Raw genomic sequence first — 22,197 nt, 5'->3', positions numbered from 1 at the left:
GGTTGGGATGAGAGCACCCTTCTTTGCTAAAGCTGAGAGCAGCTGCAGCCGCTCTGGGGCCAGGGAAAGCTGCACACACCTTTCCAACAGGGAGCAGCTTTCAGCAGGACCAGTCAATCCCCAAGACCCAGCTCAGCCTCCAAGCTGAGGGTGGAATCGCCTGCTCCTGGCAGGGTTTGTTCCCTGGGAAGCCCTGGGAGCCAGGTTGAACGCAAGTGAGGAAGCCAAAGGAGGGAGAGTGGCTCAGTGCCATCATGTGCAGATGGCCCGAGCGGCTCCTGCTGATGGTCCTGGAGCCGTGCTGGTCCCGCTCCAGCCTGTCAATGATCTCATTGTTTGACACAGAGCCCTGCCCCCTGTGCAGCACAGGCCAGCCTGGCTCTGCTGGGACGGGGGTCACACTTCACTCATGGACTCGGATGGTTCTCAGCAGGACGGGTGAGGGCGCGGGGCAAACGCAGCTCTCTTGGCAGGCAGCTGTCCCTGTGGCACTTGGGGACAGGGAGAGGACGTGGCTTTCAGCTCATCTGGCTGCTGCTGAGGAGCAGAGGAGCAGCTGGAGGAAGAGGGGCTGCACGGCACACCCAAACACTCCCAAAAACAGCAGAAGGAAAGCTGGGGCCCTGGTTGCATGACCATGTCCTCTTGAGGGAGTGCATATTTCCCAGCTGCTCTGGAGAACCTCACCCCTATTTTCCTGATAAATGGGAGCAGTTTTGCCTATAAAACATCACTTGTCAGCACAAGCCCAAGAGGAGCTCAGGGCTGCCATGAACACACTCAGTTACACCAGCCTGAGATCACCCACAGGCACCCAGAGTGCCCAGCAGCACTCTGATGTTCTTCCTAATTAGAGCAAGAAGAACTTTTAATAATTTGGTCCCATCAGCAACCTTGTTTGGATTCATTTTACAGAGGGGCTAGTCTGCATGGACAGCTGCCAGTTTAGAAACACCCAGCAGTGTCTAGGAGATGGACATGGTTTTTATTTCCTCCTAATAAACAAAAGCCAAATGGTCCATGAAGCTCTCATGAGAAACATTGACATTGATTTTTCAGTCATGGGACCAAGAAAAGTGGAGCCTGCAGTCTCTTACATCTCATTCCCTGTCCCTTTCCTCAAATCACAATAAATCTGTCCAGCCAGGCTGACTGCATCTGGGGGTGGAGGGAATTGATTTTCCCAAGAAACTTTAGACATGAGATTTCCATCTACAATTTGTGGTCCCACTCCATTGCCTCTCAACAGGATCCAAATAGGGTATGAAGGGGAATGTGAACTCTTGCCTCTCAGTCACATAAATGTTCCCTAAAGCCAGAATTTATTATCAAAACCTGAAGTGGCCCCATCTAGAACACACCAACACATGACTCATGACAACACAAGCAGGCAGGCCTGTTTTCCATATCCACCACTAGTGGGAAATGGGAGATTTCAAGCCTCTGGAATATTGCAGTCAAAACCTGGCACTTCATAAAACCAATGAAATCCATTTATTTTTCCTTGATGAGTTCCATCCAGATGAATCCTGGAGCTCTTAAGCTCCCTTCCTCTAGAGCTTTTGCTAAGAACATTTTTATTGTGTAAACACAGCAGTTTGGAAGGAAAAAGTGGCTTTCCAACTATTGAGGTGGAACTAAACAAGCCATTTTTAAGGTCTGGGAAAGCATCACAGACTAAAGAGTCTCCATCCCCTTCTCCCACCCACATCATCTGTGACATTCACTGTAAATTGTGTTACAGGACCCAAGCAAGATTTATCACCTAGACCCTTGACTTACCAATAGGAACCATAAAGGTTACCCAGAGAGGAAAAAGGAAATGAAATAAATGGAAAACTGGCTGATAATGAGTCAGTGCACAAAAGGTTTAAAAGGCTTAATTTCCCAGTCTCTTCCTCTCTGCCCCACACAGAGGAATCACTGAATATCCTGAGGGAATCAGGAAGCTGAAAAGCAGCTGTGGCTTTCCAGATCCCACCCCTGTTTTTCTGATGATTCCAAGAGACAGTAGAGCAGGATAAACTCAATTTCCCCTTTGCATAACCCTTAACCCCTGCCTATGAAGGAAGTCCATTAGACACTGATGATGTGTAGCCCACCAGTGGAATAATCTCATATCTCTTTCCTGCTCAGAAATGGGCAGCAACTTCCTCACTCAGCTGGTAGGAGAGGCCCTGGAAATGTGCAAAAGCAGGAAACTCTGGAATACAGGTGACACACAGATCTTTTCCTGCACCACTGAGAGCACCAGGCTGGGTGGGAGCACTTGTCACCTACCCAGGTGGGGCAAGCAGAGCTTGGAAATGATGCTGCTCCCTATCAGAGTGGCCTAAAACCAACTTTCTGTTGGCTCCTGAGGTCAGAGCAGATGAGCTCTGGACCTCTTTTGCTGTGTCCTCAGGCAGTTCTTGCACATCTCCACGGGGGCTTTGTCACCCAGTGCAGTGGCAGAATAAGGAGCTGGAACAAACAGCCCCAGGCTGTCCCAGGGATTCACACACAGGAGGGACACCCCCTGGAGAAACCTCCAAAACCCTTGGCAGTTGAGAGGGCCTTTCCCAAGAATGTTCTTCCCATGAGAGACATGAGAATAGAAGGGAGAAGAAGAAAGAAGGGATAAGAAAGAAGGTAGAAGAAAGAAGGGATAAAGGAGGTCTTTTTGCTCCCTTTACTTCACTGAGGTGAGAAGACAAATTCCATACAGGTTTCTGCTGTGCAAGTGGGAGCTCTCCTCTTCACTAAGAAAAGGCTCACCCCAGGCAGTGCCACACACATTGAGAGGCTCTCAGCCTGTCCCTGCTTGGCTCAAAGCTGCTTTTTATTAACAAATGCAAATGCCTTTTTAAAAAAGTCACTTTTCATCCAAGGCTTGCAACTCAGATTCTTCCGCTCCTAAGCCCCAGCCAAATTTAAAGCTGCTTTATAGGCAACTCTCCATATATTTGTTGTTTGTGCAGCTTTGAGCTTTCCAATCCCACAGCTGCAGGACATGGATTTGAGTCATTTAAAACAAGCCAAAGTCATTTGAGTGATATATTTTGTCATTATCCTGAAATGCTAGTGTGTCATGAACTCTGCTTGAAACTCCAGTGTGCTTCTGACTTCTTATCAAATTCCTGGACAGGAAATAATGCAATATTATGTGAACTGCTAATGCAATAATGGCATTCACAGATATATGAAGCCCAAATGTAGATGTGTGATGAGCTTATTACAAAACACGGGGCTGGGGACAGCTCTGAAGCAAGATATGCAATAATTTGTGTTTCACCTCTGTGGATGAACATGATGTCCTTTTCATATGGAATATGAGATTGGATGGTGTGAACATTTCTTCCACATTTTGAAACTAGAATGTTTCTTCCAAGGCTAGCATCCCTACCAAAGTACAGATTATGACACTTCCCTCACTTTTCAAAGCAATTTCATCAGTTGTCTCTCCAGAAGGAGAGTGGGGAATGTGCTTTAAGGCTGCCTAATCCACCAAGAACATCATCTGAAGCAGTTTCAGTGGACTGGCATATCTCCTTTCTAGTTTTGGGAACCACTGGGTAAATCATATCCCAACCAAACCCAAATTATGCCAATTTCATGCCGAGTCTGGGATGTGGATACAAAAGTAAAATGTGGGCCAGGTGGGTGCATTCACATCCCTGTGCTGAGCCCAGGGACAGAGGGGGAGCACAGAACCAAAGTTGGTTTCCAAATCCAAAAGCTCCTCTAAACGGGAGCAATTAAATGGCTAATTTCTCTGAGGGCCATTTCTCTTTTTATTTTAGTTAAAAAAACCTCAAGTACCTTACTTGAAGTTTCAGTTCTCCTATGCCCCTGGAGCTTGCAGGTTTTGTACAGCTTTGAAGGGACACTTCCCACTTGGGGGATTTCACTTTCTCTCCTGCTGCCTGGGCAACAAACTCTTCCCAGAAGAAGTCCTGGATGCTGCAGCTATTCAGCAGCCCAAACCTCACCCAGAACCTCAGCTTCCCCTGTAGGACAAGCAAGAGCAGTGATGGGCTCCTGGGTGCTGTGGAGCAACCCCAGGCTGGGAATGTGAGGGACCAGGCTGGGCTCTGCCTTGCAGCACTCTTCAACAAGGAGAAGAGGTCTGCCTCCACTTAAAAGGGCTCTACGATTGCTGATAAATACACAGGGCTTCACCATTCCTCTTTTAATTTAAGTCTCTAAACTACTTCAGCACTTTCACAAGTCTCTGAGAAGTGGAGCCTTTCCACTAATTGCATTTTGTGATTGAACCATCACCTTTCTTGAGCAAGGACTTGAGGCCTAGCAAGACTCCCACATGAAGTACTGCTATCTATGAATCACCTGCATTTTCCACTGAAAATCAAAATTAAAAGTCTCAAACCAGCTGGTTTTCAACCAAGTGCCATTTCATCAGCACTTGTAAAGGAGATCCATCCTGCAGTGGAAGTGTGTGCACACACTTCCAAGCCTGTGTGTATACATCTCAATGAATGAAAATGCACTTCAGGAAATAAACACAATAGGAACCTTCTATTATTATAACTCTGTTTACTAACACCAGCAAAGGGCTTTTCTGTGCTGGAAATAGCACGGCACCTGGAGCTTACATCACTGTGCTTGGAGCTCAAACATCAACTCAGCAAGGATCCTTTCTCTGGCCAGATTCTGCTATGCCAGAAATATTCACCTTTGCATAGCAACTGCAGAATCAGCAAGGCCTGGCAGTCCTGGAAAGAGACCCCCAGCAGCATCAGAGGTTGTGCTGTTTCCAGGCTCAGTTCAGACCTGGCACGGGGCCACTGTCATCAGCAGCAGCTATTCCTCCAGACAGTTCTGGCTCAGCAGTGCTCATGGTGCTTGGCCTTATTTTCCCAGCTGAAACATGCTAAAATACACAGAATTTATAGCTGTTTCTGTTTAGTTCTACACAGGTGCATGACTGCCTGTGAAAAGCATCCAGTTTTTGCAGCACTGGAAATCTCAGTAGGTTTTGTGACTTTTTACAGAAAACACCTCATATTCATCTTCCATCAGCCATCACATTTCAGGCTTTACTGAAGAAAGTGACAAAAAAACCCCAGTTTTCCTCCAAAATACCCTGAATATCATTTAAGTTTATGCACTGCCATCAGACTAGTAAGACCTTCTGACACTTCACTCTTTTAGGAGGAAAGCTGAGCCCTCAATCTCTGTGGTTGGGATGTCCATAAAATACACTTAAAATATAAACAGGGTCATTATTCTGAGGTTATTATTCCTAACGATTCTAGCAGACAAACATTTGGTTGTATTTCCATAGATAAATCTTCAAAGCCATTTAAAAATAAATAAAACACCAGCAGTGCAAGTGGACTGCTGAGCAAAGACAAGCTTCTTGCAGCTAAATTCCCAGCTGCTATTCCACTGCTGGAAACTCATGTACTCACAGGGGCTCTGGGGTGGCCTCCAGACCAGAATCCTCCTCCTTACCTTAATCTCCTGCAGCTTCAGCTGAATTCAATATTCATCACACCCTATGACAGCACACAGCATTGCTCTCACATGCCTGAGAGGAGGCTACATTTCAGTTAATGCAAAACCAATTTTTCAGTCTGCTTTGGCATGAAGGGCACTAATGGAATTGAGACTGTCAGATCACTTCTCCTAGGAAGCAGAGAAGGACCTCTTTGGATCACAGCAAATGAAATCCTCATTAGAGTCACACTGACTCTAAAGCACTGAGCCATTTAGTAAATAGGGAGCTTCATATCAGCAACATTTTCCAACTAATGTAGGAAGAATTATGGTGCAAAAATAAGTTTACACACTGAGGGCCAGGTCACCATCTGTTTTTTTGCTGACAAAGCTCTGCTATAATGTGCTCCTTGGCTGATTTACGTCTGAGGGGACTCAGAATAACCTTGAAATCCAGTGAAGGACTTCCACATCCTGTCTTTATCAAAACCCCGTTGAAGTCAGTGGAGGTTTTCCTGTTGATCTCACTGTAATCCCTATTCATTATGTAAGTGGGATCACAATGCAGGGCACAAGCACACTCACCTATTTTTCTGCAGTTCCAAGACGAGCTCCTGGCCTTCTGCCTCTACTGTCACTTCAGCTCGGAGTGGATGCTGCGTGCAGGGGAGAGGGAGCCTGTTACTCATAATTACACACATGCACAAGTACAAACTGGAAACTGCAGCTGACCTTAAACCACCCCTTGCCTTCCTCCTGCTTCAGACCTGGAGTGAGGGAAGGGAAGGGAAGGGAAGGGAAGGGAAGGGAAGGGAAGGGAAGGGAAGGGAAGGGAAGGGAAGGGAAGGGAAGGGAAGGGAAGGGAAGGGAAGGGAAGGGAAGGGAAGGGAAGGGAAGCACCATGGTGCCTCCCAGGTCCAAGCACTCTGCTGCATCCCTCAGCACAGCCAAGCAGAGCCAGGAAGCAGTGCAGCATCTGCTGGGATGCTGTACCTGAGCTAGAGACACCACCTGGTGTCTCAGGAGGAATAAAGTGCTCAGGCAAGGCAACAGCTCCTGGTGTTGGAGTGCTTGGAGGTGCAGTTGGATGGGAAGAGCTCCCTGCACAGATTGTGCTCAGCACAACATCACAGGACAACACAGATTGTCCCAGAGGTTGAAGAGTCAAATATCTGAGCTAGTTAACCAAAGCTTCCTTTGTTGTCACAGCAGAAAGACATTTTTAGGAGCCTATTTCAGGACGAGAGGAATCACGCCTCTTCCAGAGATTCTCACATTGTTCCTTTTCTCACAGAAAATGCCACTGAAAGGCAGGGAACAGAGACCCTTGGATGCCTTCAGACTCCAGCCATTGCACAGACAGAATTTCAGGCCTCCCCAGGGCCTGCTGGGTTGAACAGAATGCACCCCAACTTCTTAGTGCAATGGCAAATAAATACACTAACCCCAACATTAACAAAATAAAAAGAATAATTTCAGAGACTTAAAGCACAGAAAGAGATTTTTAGAGGAGCAACTAGAAGAGGCTCTGGGGTCTGCAGTTTTACCTCCATCAAAGCAAAATCACTACATAAAGTCAGCTTGGAGTTTCCAAGTCTGAATGCTTTCTCATAGCGAAAATGGATGAACAAAATCCCCAGAAGAGAAATAGCTCATATTAATATAACAATGCACTTTATTCAGCTGGAAGAAAAAAAGAAATCATTAACCCAGAGTATTTTCTAAATCAGTGTTGGAGGAGACTGAGGAACAGAACATTGAAAGTGAAAGAAAGCAAGGTTGACTGAATGGGATGTTCTGTCAGCCCAGAGATATGCTTACTTGCCATTTTAGCAAATACAAATATCTCTTTTCATCATCTCCCTGCTCATATTCTGGGTTTTGCTCATCCTTCCTTCAGTTTCCAGGATGTGGCATCAGGCCCACGCAAATGATGCAAAACAAGTTAATACATTTAGGATATACAAGAAGGGATAATTGCAAGAAGCAGAGCTTCTTTTACTAAATCACAGGTGCTCAATTCATCTGAGGGTAGGTCTGTGCTCACTCACTAACATGAAAGCAGTGTAAGGTTGCCTTGCCCACAGCTGAGGGTCTCCATCACCATAAAATCTCTTCACAAAGGTTGTGCTAACTTCATTATTACTAACATCACCCTCCCTCCTCCTTCAGTAATCCCACTGCTTCAGTCCATCAATTGCTGTGTAAATGAAATATCCCAGCTGTATATAAGCTTTGCTAACACTCATTTCAGAGCCAATGGGAACTTCCCTGAAACAAACCAAGTGCGACCCCTGAGACCCAGCAAATTTATATATGAGGGGAAATGCTCTCCAGATGTATTTGCATCACTATCGGTAACAAAACCAAAACCTGCAGGCAGTATCACAAGGGCATTTTAAAAAGAACTAAGATCATAAGAGAGTCATTGTAGGGGTTTTTTTTTGTGTGTAATAGGACACAATGGTAAGTTTTAGAAAGTCTCATAGTATGGAAAAGACCCATTAATAAATTTCCAAATAACACCACTGTATTCAAGAAAAATGGCATGTCTCCATAATGCTGAGCTTCCCTTTTTTTCACAACGTAAAAAACACCCTGTGGACTTTCCTCTTTCTCCTGATCAGACAACTGCAGTTACTTCTTGATTGCAACAATACCAAGCCTGGGAAGGGGAACTGTGTTTTGTGTTTGAAGTTGTCTGGACCTCAGTGATTGTCAGAGTCTGGAGGCTGTTGAGACATCCCTTCATCCACCCCTGGAACAGCAGCAGGGGTGGGATCTGTATGAGCACAGTGTCTGAGACACAGCCAAACCCACCTGAGCTGCTGGTTGGCTTTTCTTACCTAGTGAAGCACCCTCAGAGCTGGGATTCACAGAGCCAGAGAATGGTTTGGGCTGGAAGGGATCTTAAAGATCATCTTGTTCCATCCCCTGTGCCACTGGGCTGGAACATCTTCCACTAGGAAAGATGGCTCCAAGCCCCATCCATCCAGGCATGGTGCATGCACAGCTTCTCTGGGCAACTGTCCCAGTGCCTCGTCATCTCACAGTCAAAAATTTCTGCCAAATATCTAATCTAAACCTGCCCTTTTTCAGCTTAAAGCCATTCTCCCTTGTTCTGTCATGCCACACCCTTGTATAAAGTCCCTCTCCAACTCTCTTGTAGTTCTTTTAGGTGCTGAAAGATGCTACAAGGTCTTTCCAGAGAGTTCTCCAGGATGAACAAGCCCAGCTGTCTCAGTCTGTCTTCACAGGAGAGGTGATACAGCCCTTGGAGCATCTTCACTGCCCAGCCCTGGCCTGGCTCCAACAGGTCGATATCATTCCTGTGCTGGGGATCCCCAACACAGCACTGCAGCTGGGGTGCCACCTGACCAGAATATAGGGTCAGAATCCTCTCCCTTGATCTGCTGGTCACACTTATTTTGATGCAGTTCAGGACCCAGATAGCTTTCTGGGCTTATGTTCCCCTACAGCAGATTTTTCTGTCCAGCTGTTCCCTAAATGCCACCGATTGAGTGTCCCCGCTCTCCTTGCACAGACACAGATCAGGCAGATACAGATGGAGGCTTTAAGGCATGGCAGAGAGCAGGATGAATGCAGTTCCCAGATGCACCAGCCGGCTCACACAGCCTTTCCTGCGATCTGCAGGAGCCATGGCAGCTCCTTGCTCATCCCCACAAACCCAAAAAGCGCATCGCCAGGTTCTCGCTGCGCTACCCGCACCACCCCCTTGTCCCTGCAAAGATGGGTCTGCAAAAAAACAGTGACCAAGCGCTGGTCGCCACCTACCTTGGGGCTGCCGGGGCCACCCGGGGCTGCCCAGCGCGGCACCACCACCTCGGGCTGCGGCCGCGCCTCGGCGGCCGCGGCTGCGGAGACAAGAGGAGCGGCTCAGCATCCCGGCCGCTCCGCACCGCGGGGGCAGGCAGCACGAAGCCGGGGCGGGGGAGGAGAGGGAGCTCTGCGCTGGTTGTAGGAAAAGCAGGAGGATCCCCCAACCCACTCACCCACTCAGCCATGCATCCTCCCACCCTCCCTGCCCGGGCGCTCCGCAGCCGCAGCTCCGGCGCGGGGCTGTCGCGCAGCTCCGGCCCGGGCATCCCGCACTCAGACCGGGCACCGCGCACTCAGACCGGGCATCCCGCACTCAGACCGGGCACCCCGATCTCAGACCGGGCACCGCGCACTCAGACCGGGCACCCCGCTCTCAGACCGGGCATCCCGCACTCAGACCGGGCACCCCGCTCTCAGACCGGGCATCCCGCACTCAGACCGGGCACCCCGCACTCAGACCGGGCACCCCGCTCTCAGATCGGACACCCCGCTCTCAGACCGGGCACCCCGCTCTCAGACCGGGCACCCCGCTCTCAGACCGGGCACCCCACGGGCACTCACGGGGCGGCGGCCGCAGCAGCAGCGAGAGGGCGATGCCGCAGAGCAGCCCCCGGCCCCGCATGGCTCCGGGCAGGGACCGCTCTCCGCCGCCGCCGCCGCCCTATAAACCCGCCCGGCGCCGCCTGTCCCCTCCCACCGCACCACGGCCGCCCCGCAGCCCCCTCCTCTCCGCTCTCCCTCCGCACAGCCCGGGATTCTCCCGCTGCCCCGCTCCGGGGCAGGGGAAAACCTCAGCACCTCCCTGGGGCTCCCTGTGCAAAACCTCCCCTGCAGCGCCTTCGCCAGCACGGAAATCCATTGTGCCTCCCAAGCTAGGGAAAAGGGGAGAGCTGGGGGAAGGAAGGAGCTCAAGAGCTGTTTATTTATTTGTTTGCTATATTTATGTGTAATCTTATCATAGCTGATCCCATGTTTCCAGAGACATCCTAAATTTCTCCATTCCCGGGAAGTATATTACTCCTGTACCGCTGAAGGGATGCAGGATAGATTTTTATGTGCCTGTATAAAAGGGCAGAAGCAAAAGGATGTTTTCTGCCTCTCTCCCCTTACGGTCGATGGGAGGGCCAGGCATGAGGAAGGACTTGGGGACATCCACAGCTCGTATTCCCAGTGCTGCCCTTCAGGGATATCCAGCCACTGCCACGAGGCTCCCGAAGGAGCATCCCTGTCTTCTCCTGCATCCTTCAGGGCTGAGCCAAGGCTTCTGCCACACATCACCTCTTTGCTGGATCTCTGCCCTTCAGGGAGCTGAGCACCTGGGGGACTGCACGACTGTGTCTCTCTGCTGAATTAACCCGTGGGGTGTGGTCACACCAGGACAGGAGAGTCCAGGTTAGTGGGGTCACACTGAGGTTACCAGCTGCAAACACTGGGGGACTCCACGCTGCTCTAGGAGCTCCTTGCACACGCTGAGTCCACAGACAGCAGCTGCCTTCCCTATGTCAGTGTGTGACTCCCAGCCAGCTCAGCTGCAGCCCCACTCAAGGCTGCCAGGGTTGGCTGACACGGATTTTTATGGGGTCAGCTCCGAGTGGCAGGAAGAGCCATTACCTCTTAGCCACACTCTTCAGACAGACATTGATCTGCATTTTCCATTCAACCCTTTCCATTCATCTCTATACTTCAAGTGTCTGTGTAGGTGAACCAGCAGGGAAATGAGAAATGGGGAGAATTTGCTTGTGGACAGGTTTTCAGAGTATCAGAAAATCAGGCGGTAGGAAGTGAATACTTCCTTCAAAATAAAGGTTTGCCAGATAACAGTAATGATTTTGTCTCTTGTCCAGAGGATTATTTATGCTATTGAAAACTCTAATGTCTTTTGTTCTGAAGGTTTTTGCAGAATCCTGCCAGGGCTACCCAAAGGAAAGGTCACTGTTCCATTTTGCAGATACCACTTTGGTTTATATCTCACATATGTCCCCTTTGTCCCCCAGCACTTCACAAACTGAATCTCTCTGATCTTGTGAAGGTCAATTTATTCCTGGTACCACCCAAGCAGAGGAAAGTCAGGCACTGTAGGAACACCTAGAGGGAATAATCAGGGTCAGAGGGCTATAAGTGACATTTTAGCTGACCCATAGAGAGGTCATGACCTTTCATGGCACAACTAAATCTCCTTGTTTCAAAGAGCAAAAAATACAGGGGCAAAATTTCAGCTCTTTTCTAATCATATGGAATATCCTGAAGGGAAATCATCCTTTTTTTTTTTTTTTTTTTTTCCCTGTGAATTCCCCTACTTATTTATAGCTGCCTGTAATATAGAAGAAAACAATGGCATTATTGTGCATGTCTATATTATAAATAAGTAAAAATAGAAGCCAAATTTAGACACAAATTTAGCTACCCTGCTTTCATCCCCCCATAACATTTCTGCCTACCAGAAGGAAAAAAAAAACACTTTGATGAGGAACATGTATGCTTTTACTAAAAGATTGTCACAAATATTCTCAGTACAATAAATCTTCACAGGCACTGCTCCATATGTTTCTCTAAAAGGTCAACTCAAAAAGGCACAAAATGGAATAAAATTACCCTTATGTTAAGATTATTAAAATACTTAGGCCAACAACTATCTGCTTGTGATTGTTTTCAGCATTCAAGTATCATAAAAATATGTGCAATATTTGCATTTGTTATATAGTGATATTTTTACCTTTGGATCTTGGTAATATGAGAACAGATATCTCACTTTAAAACCACCAGAAACTCCCTGTATAAAAATATAATGACAAGCTGTGCAGTGGATATATATAGGTTAATCTATCTATATATATGGTGTTATTATTTGTATTACTGAGACATTGTTGCATGGAAAAATTCAGGGTATTTTAGCCTTAATAACAGTGCTCAGTTGCTGTAATGCTGCTTCTGGCAGAGGGTGAGTCAGATCCTGCCTGTGCCCATCTCTTCAATATCTCTTCCCCAAAGTCAGTGGGACATTTGCTGGACTTCACAGAACAATATAAGACTTCTGGTTTTCTAAGAATTACACAGGCTCAAACTCATCTCCTGCAGGATCCAAACTGTCTGATTAAGAGAATCAGCTGGGAATTTAAAGTCTGCTGTGTTCCCTCATCTGTTACATCCCCCGTGGCCAAAGCATGGAGCAGCAGCCTCTGTGCAGCACCTGGAGCAAGGTTGAGGTGTTTCAGCCTCCCCAGGGAAAAGCTGATGACAGAGCTTTTGCAGAATGGCTTCTGCACTTGCTTGACAATTTTCAAGATGATTTAATGCTATTGTTGTCAGCTGGAGTGCAAAAGATGAGGATTCTCCCATTATGTTCATAGTAAATCAGGAATTAGGCAACTAGAAAGAAATGGACCCAGGGAGAGGAAAATGCCCGTTGAAGAACCAGACTTGAGCAGAGAATGTCTGAGACGTGCACCACAGCTCAGTAATATTCCATGTGAACTCCCTCTCAGGAAAGGCTGTGGAGCAGAGTGCTCTGAGAAGTCTCCTGCTGACACTGAAGGAAACTTTACCCAGAATCAAAGTCTTAGCAGGAGAAGAGAGGACTGTCCTGCCTAACCTCTGCATTACAGACACACTCACTGATGAGAGCAATGTTACAATTTGGCTGACTTGAGGGGAATGTGAAATGTCCCATTTTACAGAACATTCTTCTGGTTCAGATCATTTGAAATGATCAAAGGAAGGAAGCTGTGAATCTGTTAAGGAAACTGGAGATTCAAGAATTACCTCCTTTATCCAGTGTCTTAACAGTTGAGAGTAGCTTCAGCTGACCCAGAATACTCTGTTCAGCTCTGCTTTTCCACTACCCATGTAGGACAGCAGGAATATTTGGAAGGGCCCTGGAGCAGCTGTCCTGCCAAAGAGGGAGAAGTGCTGTAAGATGATCAGGAGCTAGACAAGGGCTTGTCCTGATGTGCTGATAGCAAAAGGGTATCAAAGCACTCCCTGTGCTTCTTTTAAAGGGTGGGTCACTGCTACCACTTTCTGCTGAAACTTTTGCTTCATTCCTACAGGCAAGTGAACTTGAAGATGATTGTATCTGCAGACACATCTTTTAACTCTATTTCCATATGTGAAACACTTAAAAATCCTCTCTGTGCTGCCTGCAACCTTCTCCAACACAACAGTGACTATACAAGTTAATTTTGTAATGGTTAATTCTAATAAGAAAAGGGAAACAGGCATAACAGTAAAAGGGCTTTTACTAACATCCAGTCCATAAAGCTGTCCAGTAATTTTGGAGAAGAAAGTTGTCTCTGTAAATGGATAGCAGTGATGTACTGGGAAGCATTGAGTGTCTAGACTTTTACAGTAGCAGGAGGAAAACAAACTTCATGTGTTTTTCAAGCTGAGAAGGACACAAGGCGGCTTTTAGTTTAGATTAAGGTAAATAGTTAAGAAGAAAACAATTATAAGAAAGTAGAATATGTCCCTCTTATGCCCCAATTACCCTCTGCACTGCCATGAAGGCTTGCAGCAGGGCACACAAGGCACTGGCCCTGCCAACAATGGCCACTTCACGCATTTCAGGAGAAGTAACAGCACTTGGCACAGATACTTGGCACTTCAGGAATCTGCATTATGGGAAAGTTTGTGGGTAGAAAATCACCTAGAAATGGAAACTAAAAACCTCTTCTATCACACTGCCAGACATGCTGAAGGAGGATGCAGAAAAAGCCAGGTTTGAGTGGTTTGTTTGTGTAACTTTCACTTCTGTTGTAGACAAGACAGGACAGCCTTCAAGAGAGCTCAGCTGAGGTCTGGCTGCAGTGACACAGACCTGCAGACACAGATGCCTAACAACTACTCCAGGACATCAGCTCTAGCTGGGAGGGAAGAAGGGATCACCCTCACATGCAGTTTCCCATTAGTATATCCAGGATATGTGGAACCAGTCTTCCCTTTCTCTGGGCTTGGTGGAATAAATCACAACAGTTGTGCACTATTCTAGATTCTGGTGCATTGAAATATGTTTGATATCCTACCCCACAGGGTATAAAAAGAAAGATGGGAGAAGAGGGAAGTTAGAGCTAGAGAATAATCTCACAAACAGCTGTTTTATACCCCAAAACACACTTGTGGAGGGATTTGTACATTTGGCTACATGCATTCCTGCAGGCCAGATCAGCTTTCAGAAATGAACAGGCATTTTCTGCTATTTATAAAACTTTCCTCTTACCTAACCAGCTCTTCAAAATGACCTGTGCAACTTACTGAAGCCACCAGGGTTTCCCATTGAACACGCTGACTGAAAAGGTGGTGTTGAGGAAAATGTTTATTTCCCATTCTATAATATTGCTCTGGATTATAATAACTTTTTAAAATTACAATACTTGAAAAAACTTTCCTTCCTCTTCCTCATCACTGTCAGTTACATTGACAATGTAAGTACTGGAGGGAGAAGATGGGGGGGATGGCAAAACTTCCTCCACCACTCCCACATCCAGCTGTGGCAGGGGGCTCAGAATTCGCTCCTCACTGCAGGTGCTCTGACAGGACACGATTTCAGGGCTCCTACAGACAGGCTGGTTCTCACATAGCCTCTCCTCTGAGTATGCCCTGAAATGATAGTCTTCATCCACAGTGGAAAATATCACCTCCTGCCTCTGGTTCCTCTCCTCATAAAAGCCAAAGCACTGAGGCACTGAGCTGGAGAAATTCCCGTAGCCAAACGGAGCTCTGAGTGGGAATGTGCTGCAAGGGAAGAGATTCAAGGTTGGCTTTCAGAAATGCAGGGCTGCACAATGACACTGAGGTTCTGTGCTACTCAGCTCATCCCATTTTTTAAAACATACAAATTTAAAACCATGCCTAATTTCAGCACTAGGGCCATAACAAGAGTAGTTCAGATTCCATTTCTGTGCATAAGCATCTCTTCAACCTCATGCACACATGAGGTTGCTCTGAGAACACAAAGCCCAGTGTATTTATCAATCAAATAATACCATAGATAAACCAGCATGCAGCGAGTTAACCAATATACTCAGATTAATAAAACAAAGCATCAAAAGTCAGTTTGTGTAATTTCTGTATGCCAAATTTTGTGACAGACCTGGGGTAAAACACTCTTATTTGTTATTTTTAGTGAGATCTTACATCTGTTACACTGTTATCAAACAGGACAAGTAATCCTTGTGCCCAATATGTGGTTGTCAATGTTAATATTTAAAGAATGCACAGTGATAAATTTTTAAAAAGTAACCACATAGTAAATTGCAGGAAGTTACTATGTCAAATGGAACTGTATTGCTCCAGTGGCAGATGCCTGAATTTTTATTCTGTTGCAGAAAGACAAATGAATTGCAATTTACAGTGTTTTAGGGAAATTCACTACCTTGTGAAGAAAACAAAAATATGTAAAGAAGTAATAGAGCTCCACAGTCCAGGCATTGTAAAGACATGGACACGATATCTATTGAGGCTTCTAGGGGACTAATCATCATTCCAATCTAATATTTCTATTTTTAGTGCATACATCTGCACTTCAAGTTCAGAAATCATGACTCTTGTATGCAAGAAATGAGTTTATAGGACAGAGAACTTATAAATTACTGTATTAGAAAGACCCTGGCATTAGCAAAGCTGGCATTCAGCTGGCATTAATGGACTTCAGAAGTCCATTAATGTGTGAAATCAGAACAGTCTTTTATGATAAAAGAACTCACCCCTCTCGGAGGCCTCACAAAACCATCTCATTTCAGACACCAAGGACTGAGCAAAGATAATTTTTAGCAATTTTGGGAATATGTGTTCTATGTTCCCTTAAAGTACCTCAAAAATAGAAATGTCTTGTATTGCACTTGTCAGCTTAGGAAGTTCTTCTAAGTTTGATGGGTCATCATTGGTCCTAATTAAAGACCAGGTGGTCTTATTGCCACAGAAACACATTGGTTACTGCGACTAGTGAGAATAGTAGTAGTAGCTGCAGTGAATAAACAGGCAAAATTTAAGTCTAATAACCATAATAATTTGTTAGGTTTGCTACTGCACAGTCATGAAAACAAAACCATGCCCTGTAAAGAATAAGCATCAGATGCCTGGTCTTCGAGCTGCCCACCTACACCAGAGCACTGGTGCTTTCTGTGTATGTTCAGCCCACAAACACCCACAGGACACTACATGTGTCAGCCTGGAAATTCTTTGATTAGGAGACCTCTGATTGACTGAAAAGGAAGAACTAGGAATTACTACTTACACAAGAATTCTGCAGACACTTCCCACCAGGCTGGGTTTCAGAAATATTAGCACTTATGGTAATCACAGTGTACCCAGGAGACACCTCTAGGACATACCCACTCTAATTCTATCTGACCATTTTCAAAGTATATTTACATTATCTCTACCTAATGCTCTTCTGCCAAAATCAACTGCACTTATACCCATAAAGTGGAAAGAAGATATTTCTGTTTGCTATGGCCTTGGGACTGCCAATTACTGCAACAGTTCTATGGAGCTGTCAATAACTGGGCACGTATTACGAGCAGGCTGAGACCAGGGGGTCCCAGCACAGGAAGGTAAGAGCTCCTTTCCCTCTGAATGCTCCACCTGCTGTCTGCAAGTCAAAAGATTCTCTGCCTTTCAGCATTTTTTTCTTACTGGTATTGAAATAGTTTCATTACCTTGAGGGGAAACACCGAGGTCCAGGTATAAAGGAAGGCTGGCAAAATGGAAACTGAGGAGTTCCTCCAAACAAACTGGCTGGCTGTCCAATGGGAGCAGACACATAGGCAGGTGAGGGAATAAAAGGTGTAGCCTGGGGGAGAGCTATGCCTCTAGGAAAAACAGGAATCCCTGGGATCTCAGTGTTAGAGACAGAAAACCTGCCACTAGTGCTGCTGATGTTACTTGGGTTTCTGTTGCTGAAGCTCTCAGCGAAAACGGGTGCAGGTCTCTTCAGGGAGAAATTGAGCCCAGGTGATACAAAAGCTTCTGTCTGAGCAGGCTCAGCAAAGTGCTGTGATGAAACTACAGGGTGCAGGGGCAGGGTTGGAACTGCAACAGCCACTGATGTGGTGCTTGCAGCCGTGGTCTGGAAAAGGGTCATGGGCACAGTGTGCTGGATTGAAGAAGCCGTCAGACGGATGGCAGGAGACTCACCTTCAGGAAACAAAAGAGTTATTTATCACACATGGACAGAGAGTTCTGATAAACAGCATCATAGCAAACCACAGCATTTCTGGGTACAGAGAGAATAATCCCCCTGGGAGTTCCCAGCAACTCATGTCACACACCTAATGTGACACCATTCTGAGAGATGGGTTTGGAGCCCACACATTAAAGCTTCATTGCACGGAAACCCACGGGTGGAAGGAAGTGGCTGATGAGGGTTCATTGCTCTGGCGAGGCTATGTCTTATCCTAATAAGGCCCCACAATGGGTTGGAGTGTGCCTTCAGCTCTGAAGACCTCACAAGTCTACTGATATGAAGTAAGCCAAATTTATAACAAAACTGTGTGCTGAGGAGCCTAAAACACCTTATTTCATTGATGAAATAAGGAAACACCAATATGTTTCCTTATTTCATCAATGAATGTACCCACTAGACAATATTACTTTGAAATGTTTTGCAGAGTACAAACTTCAATGTATACCCTCAAATCACACCCCATCAACAGGGCTGCCTTTATAGGGAAAGATTTCAAAAAATATCACATAGGAATTTTCAAACATCACTAACTCAGAATTACACCAGAACAAAGCTGAGTGTTCTTTTGTTTTAATATCTCCAAGTATTACCACACAGCATAAACAGGAATTTAATTTTCTTGTCTCATTGCAAAGAAAGCAGCCCTTTCCAGGATACTTAGAGGAAAATGCCATTGCCTGGATCTGAGTTACTTGCTGTTGAAATTCACTATCCATGCCCTGAGACAGCCAGAGCTCTTTGTCTAAGGAATATGTAGATGAGCTCTTGCACTGGTCTGGGGGCTCTCACACTATTTCACTGCCAGTGTTGACTTTTTGTAAAATAGAAGGATCCTTCCAGGATATCTATGAAGTGGAGACCAAAAAAGTGAAAGAAGCAGCTGTAGCTTAATATCTTAAGTAGAAAGAAGTGCTGGCAAATAATCACACCCTCTCTGGGCAACCTGTGCCAGGGCCACACCACGCTCACAGCAAAGTTTCTTCCCAACATCTAAGCTAAACCTACTCTCTTTCAGTTTGAAGCTGTCCCCCCTTGCCTTGTCACTACTGCAACAGGTAAATTCTGAATTTTTAAAATAATTCACTGCTGAAAACTCACAGATTGGATGTCCAATGCTGTTCTTACCACTGGAGTTGACAAAAGAATAAGTAGGTGATGAGAAGGGAAGGGTGCCAGCTGGATTTGTAGTGATGGTACTCTGGGAAGTGCCCAAAAATGCAGCAGAGCTAGGTGGTGGAGAACACTTCTTCCTGTTTGGCTGATAAACCCAACCTGTCAGAGATGAAAAAAAGATGCAGACAACCAATATTTTGGATGGTTTCATTATTTATCTAAAGCTATGTTATCTGTAATTCTGAAGGATCTGATAAGACAAGTCCAAAACCTGCTCCTTTAGGCAATGGCAATGCTCCACTTGTTTTGGTGAGCTAGAAAAGGGGAATTTTACTGGAGATGGAAATCAAATAGAAGTATTTGGGTATTGTTTAGAAGTTACCAAATAATAGGTACTTGTGAGACAAAAAAATACCAAACACTGGGGAGAGATGTGGTCCACCTGAGAGACCACATTAAAGAGAACATGACACTCACTGTACCTTGGGCATTCAGTGTGGAGGAAAACCACAGGTATCAAAATGTGGTCTTTCCTCATGGTCTCCTTAACCCCTTAAGTCTCACGTCTATCTGCAGGTTACAAGATCTAACAGAAAATAGGACCCACTGGGAAACCTGGCTAGATTGTGGAAGAGCACATTTGCCTTTGCCTGACAACATTAGCCAAACACTAACAGACATAAGAATATATCATGAATTTACACTGAGCTGTTTGGTTATTTTCACAGGTTAACTCTTGATGCAACTTTAAAGAAACACCTTTTTTTTTTTTTTTTTGAAAGATGCAAGGAGAGAAGGAGAGTGATGCTCTTGTCTTTGTTTATGACAGATTAGGCAGGATCATGAACAAGCAGCATTACGACAACAGAGAGAAACTATCACAACACTTGATATCTCAACAGCTTTTTAAAAGTGTTTTACATTCTGTTATCTTCTGGATAAATGAAATTGTTAAGGTACAAATTTTAATGCCTGACAAAAGGCTGTGAAACATTTTCCACACCATTATGTGGGAATCTCAAGTCTACATGTTGAAGAATCCCACAGGATACAATGCTGTTTGTGCTTCCTGTGACATTTCCCTTTCCTGCTTTTAAGAAATGGACATATGTGTCACCACAGGCCACCTGGGCAGCTGTTTCTGTAGCAAGGAGATTGATGCAGCAGGCCACACAAACTCACTCTGTGGCCATTAGACTACTAAAGCATTCAAAAAAGCTGCTGTAGCTGCAGTGTCCTAAGCACCAGCATTTTGGATGCTTTAAAAAATTGTTTCAAGCACACAGAAGAATTGTGTGCTTGAAATATCTGTACTTTTTTCCTATCTCTATTAATTGCCATAATGCAAGGGATCAATTTTCCAAAAAGCCCTGCACTTCTAAAGCATTCAGGTAAATAACTAAGATGTTTACCAGGAAATTCCTCCCTGTGCCTCAGCTTTATTTTGTTAGCTTCCTCATAATATGGCTGCTTCTGCTCTTCAGTGAGTTTGCTCCACTCCAGGCCGAGCTGAATGCTGATCTCTGCATTGTTGGCGCCGGGGTTGGCTTTGGCCACAGCAGCCCTGTGGATGCGAGCCCACACCATGAACGCGTTCATGGGACGCTTCACACGGCCGCTCTTGGTCTTGCTGAAAGGAGTGTCTGGCATCCCTGTGCAACAAGGCAAGGAAAGATCAGCATCTTCCAGGGAATGCAGCAGGTCAGAATACCACACCCACAGGGTATCTGGCAACAGCAACACCAGAGCTTTGGACAGATGAGAGTGCACATTTAGAGAGCAGTTCCTACAAAATCCCCCACTGCCTTTTGCTGGGTCACTGCACAAGAATCAGTTACCTGTCTTTTCTTACGTATAATTAAAAAAACAAAAAAAAGGGAAATAAACAGGGGCTGCTAACACACCAGTATGGATTTCAGTTGGTTTGTTTTCTTATGAATTTATAACCTAATCACTATATAGCACAGACCACACCACTGCAAATTTATTATCACCACCAGAACTATGTAACCAAAACCCTAAGGATGCAGAGACTAGGATTAAGGATGGGGAGGCTGCTTAGTCCCACACCTGTGCAATCCCTGCCTGCTCAACCACGGGTGTTGCTATTTTGTGTTTCTGCTTGGGTTTTGTTGAGTTGGTTTTTTTGAGATATATATTTTTTTTTCTTTTTTTTTTTGCATTTTGACACTCGTTTTGTTGGATTGTTACATGATACCTAGCTTTGGCCCTTTTTAAACACAGGCTGCATTTAAATTGAGCTGGCAACATGATGAATCCATAGGCCCCCTAAAACTGATCCCTGAGCAAGCAATTTCCTCCTGGAAAAGGTTTAGAAATTAACTCTTTCACCTCATTGATAAAGGGGAAAAGTCTTTAAGACCTTACTTAAGTAATTAATTTTGAATGTCTAGATATTAAAAAAAAAAGCTTCTAATATAGATGTTTCAAAATGCTCTTTGTTTAACATGTCCAGATTTTTTCAGAGAGATATATGACTATTTTATACTTTTAAAAATCAATCAGATTCCTGACCTTAAAACTGCAATCACAACTCAGTGTAATTCTGAACTCTGTCCTAAGGGGTTCCATGCAGACAGGGAGCAACATGACAAAACTGCCTTGATGGTAACAAACCACTACAGAACTCTATGCTCCGGTGCTTTTGTGTCTTACACCGTGCAAGAGCTGTGCTAAACCTAGCCTTTGCAAAGGGATGGGTTTCTCACATGACCTTTCTTTCCACTTTTCTCCTGCCTGATAAGTGGTCACCTGTGTGCCACCCTGCAAGCTCTCTGACCATAATACCTGAATCCGAGGGCAGGACTGTGAGGGGAACGTTTTTTGTTTCAATCTTTGGCCGCTGCAGTAGAGGCTGCAATTGAACTGCCACTTGTTTTACCGGCACTGGAGTCACATGCATCAGCTGCGAGGGCAAAGGGCCTTGGAGCTGTACGTGGGACACGGGAGGTAAGGACTGAAACAAGACCGGGACGTTCTGATCTTGAGGAGCGTTCCCAAGCTCGCACAGGGATCCAGACAGGGCATCAATCTTCTCCACCTTTTCTGGCCGGGCCTCATAGGCCACGTTGGGCCAGGGCTTATTCCTAGCTTGCTCCAGGACCTTCTCCTCGTTCTGGCGGTCACCGCTGCCCCTTTCACTGTCCCTTTCTCTCCTGACAGAGCTCCGGGCCTCTTTCTCAACGGCCGCCGAGATGCACCTGCTCCTCTTGGCGGCTCCTTGGCTGGGCCCGGGCCGGCTCGGGCGCTCCTGCGCTGGGCCGCGCAGCCCCCCGAGGGCGCCCATGACCTCCCCGTGCCCGGGGGGCTCGGCGGGGCTCGGCCGGGCGCGGAAGCGGCAGTGCCTGAGCCTGCGCTCCATCGCCCCGCTGCCGCTCCTCGGCCGCCGCTACCGTTGCGCCAACGCTCCCCGCGGCCCCGCGCCGCCGGCACGCACCGAGCCCGCATCCCGCACCAACCGCGGGGCGCGCCCCGAGCCCCAGCCCCGCCGGCTCGGTCGCGCTGTCCCGGCCCGCGCCCGCCGCCGGGGCCGCCCCGACCGCCCATCCCGCGCTCGTCGCTCGGCGCGCTCGGACCGCGGCGCACGGGGGGCCGGCTCCGCC

The 22,197-nt window shown here is 46.3% G+C and overlaps 2 protein-coding genes across 3 annotated transcripts in view; both read right to left on the bottom strand.

Moving 5' to 3' along the window:
• The window catches only part of ADAM19 (ADAM metallopeptidase domain 19), a 32,890-nt gene extending 22,986 nt beyond the window's left edge, over positions 1-9,904 (bottom strand). Inside the window, exons 1-3 of the mRNA XM_077786734.1 lie at positions 9,844-9,904; positions 9,238-9,317; positions 6,028-6,098 (exon numbers count right to left, since the gene is read on the bottom strand). Of these exons, the coding sequence (XP_077642860.1) occupies positions 6,028-6,098; positions 9,238-9,317; positions 9,844-9,904 (212 nt within the window). The remainder of the gene's footprint in view (positions 1-6,027; positions 6,099-9,237; positions 9,318-9,843) is intronic.
• A 4,668-nt stretch (positions 9,905-14,572) lies between these two features.
• SOX30 (SRY-box transcription factor 30) lies at positions 14,573-22,069 on the bottom strand. 2 transcript variants are annotated; one of them, XM_031506021.2, is made up of 5 exons: positions 21,383-22,069; positions 19,987-20,226; positions 18,560-18,733; positions 16,935-17,412; positions 14,573-15,009 (listed from the first exon to the last, which is right to left on the bottom strand). In XM_031506021.2, exons 1-5 carry the CDS (start codon positions 21,954-21,956, stop codon positions 14,640-14,642), a joined length of 1,836 nt encoding a protein of 611 aa, XP_031361881.2. In that variant the 5' UTR covers positions 21,957-22,069; the 3' UTR covers positions 14,573-14,639. The 2 variants fall into 2 exon arrangements, with proteins under 2 accessions (XP_031361881.2, XP_077642879.1); XM_077786753.1 differs by having other exon boundaries at positions 18,587-18,733.
• Between the last annotated feature and the right edge of the window lie 128 nt (positions 22,070-22,197).

The sequence above is a fragment of the Lonchura striata genome, chromosome 15 (assembly GCF_046129695.1).
Source record: "Lonchura striata isolate bLonStr1 chromosome 15, bLonStr1.mat, whole genome shotgun sequence".
Taxonomy (NCBI): domain Eukaryota; kingdom Metazoa; phylum Chordata; class Aves; order Passeriformes; family Estrildidae; genus Lonchura; species Lonchura striata.
The sequence above is the reverse complement of the archived record's forward strand: the minus strand, read 5'-3'. Positions and strand labels throughout refer to the sequence as shown.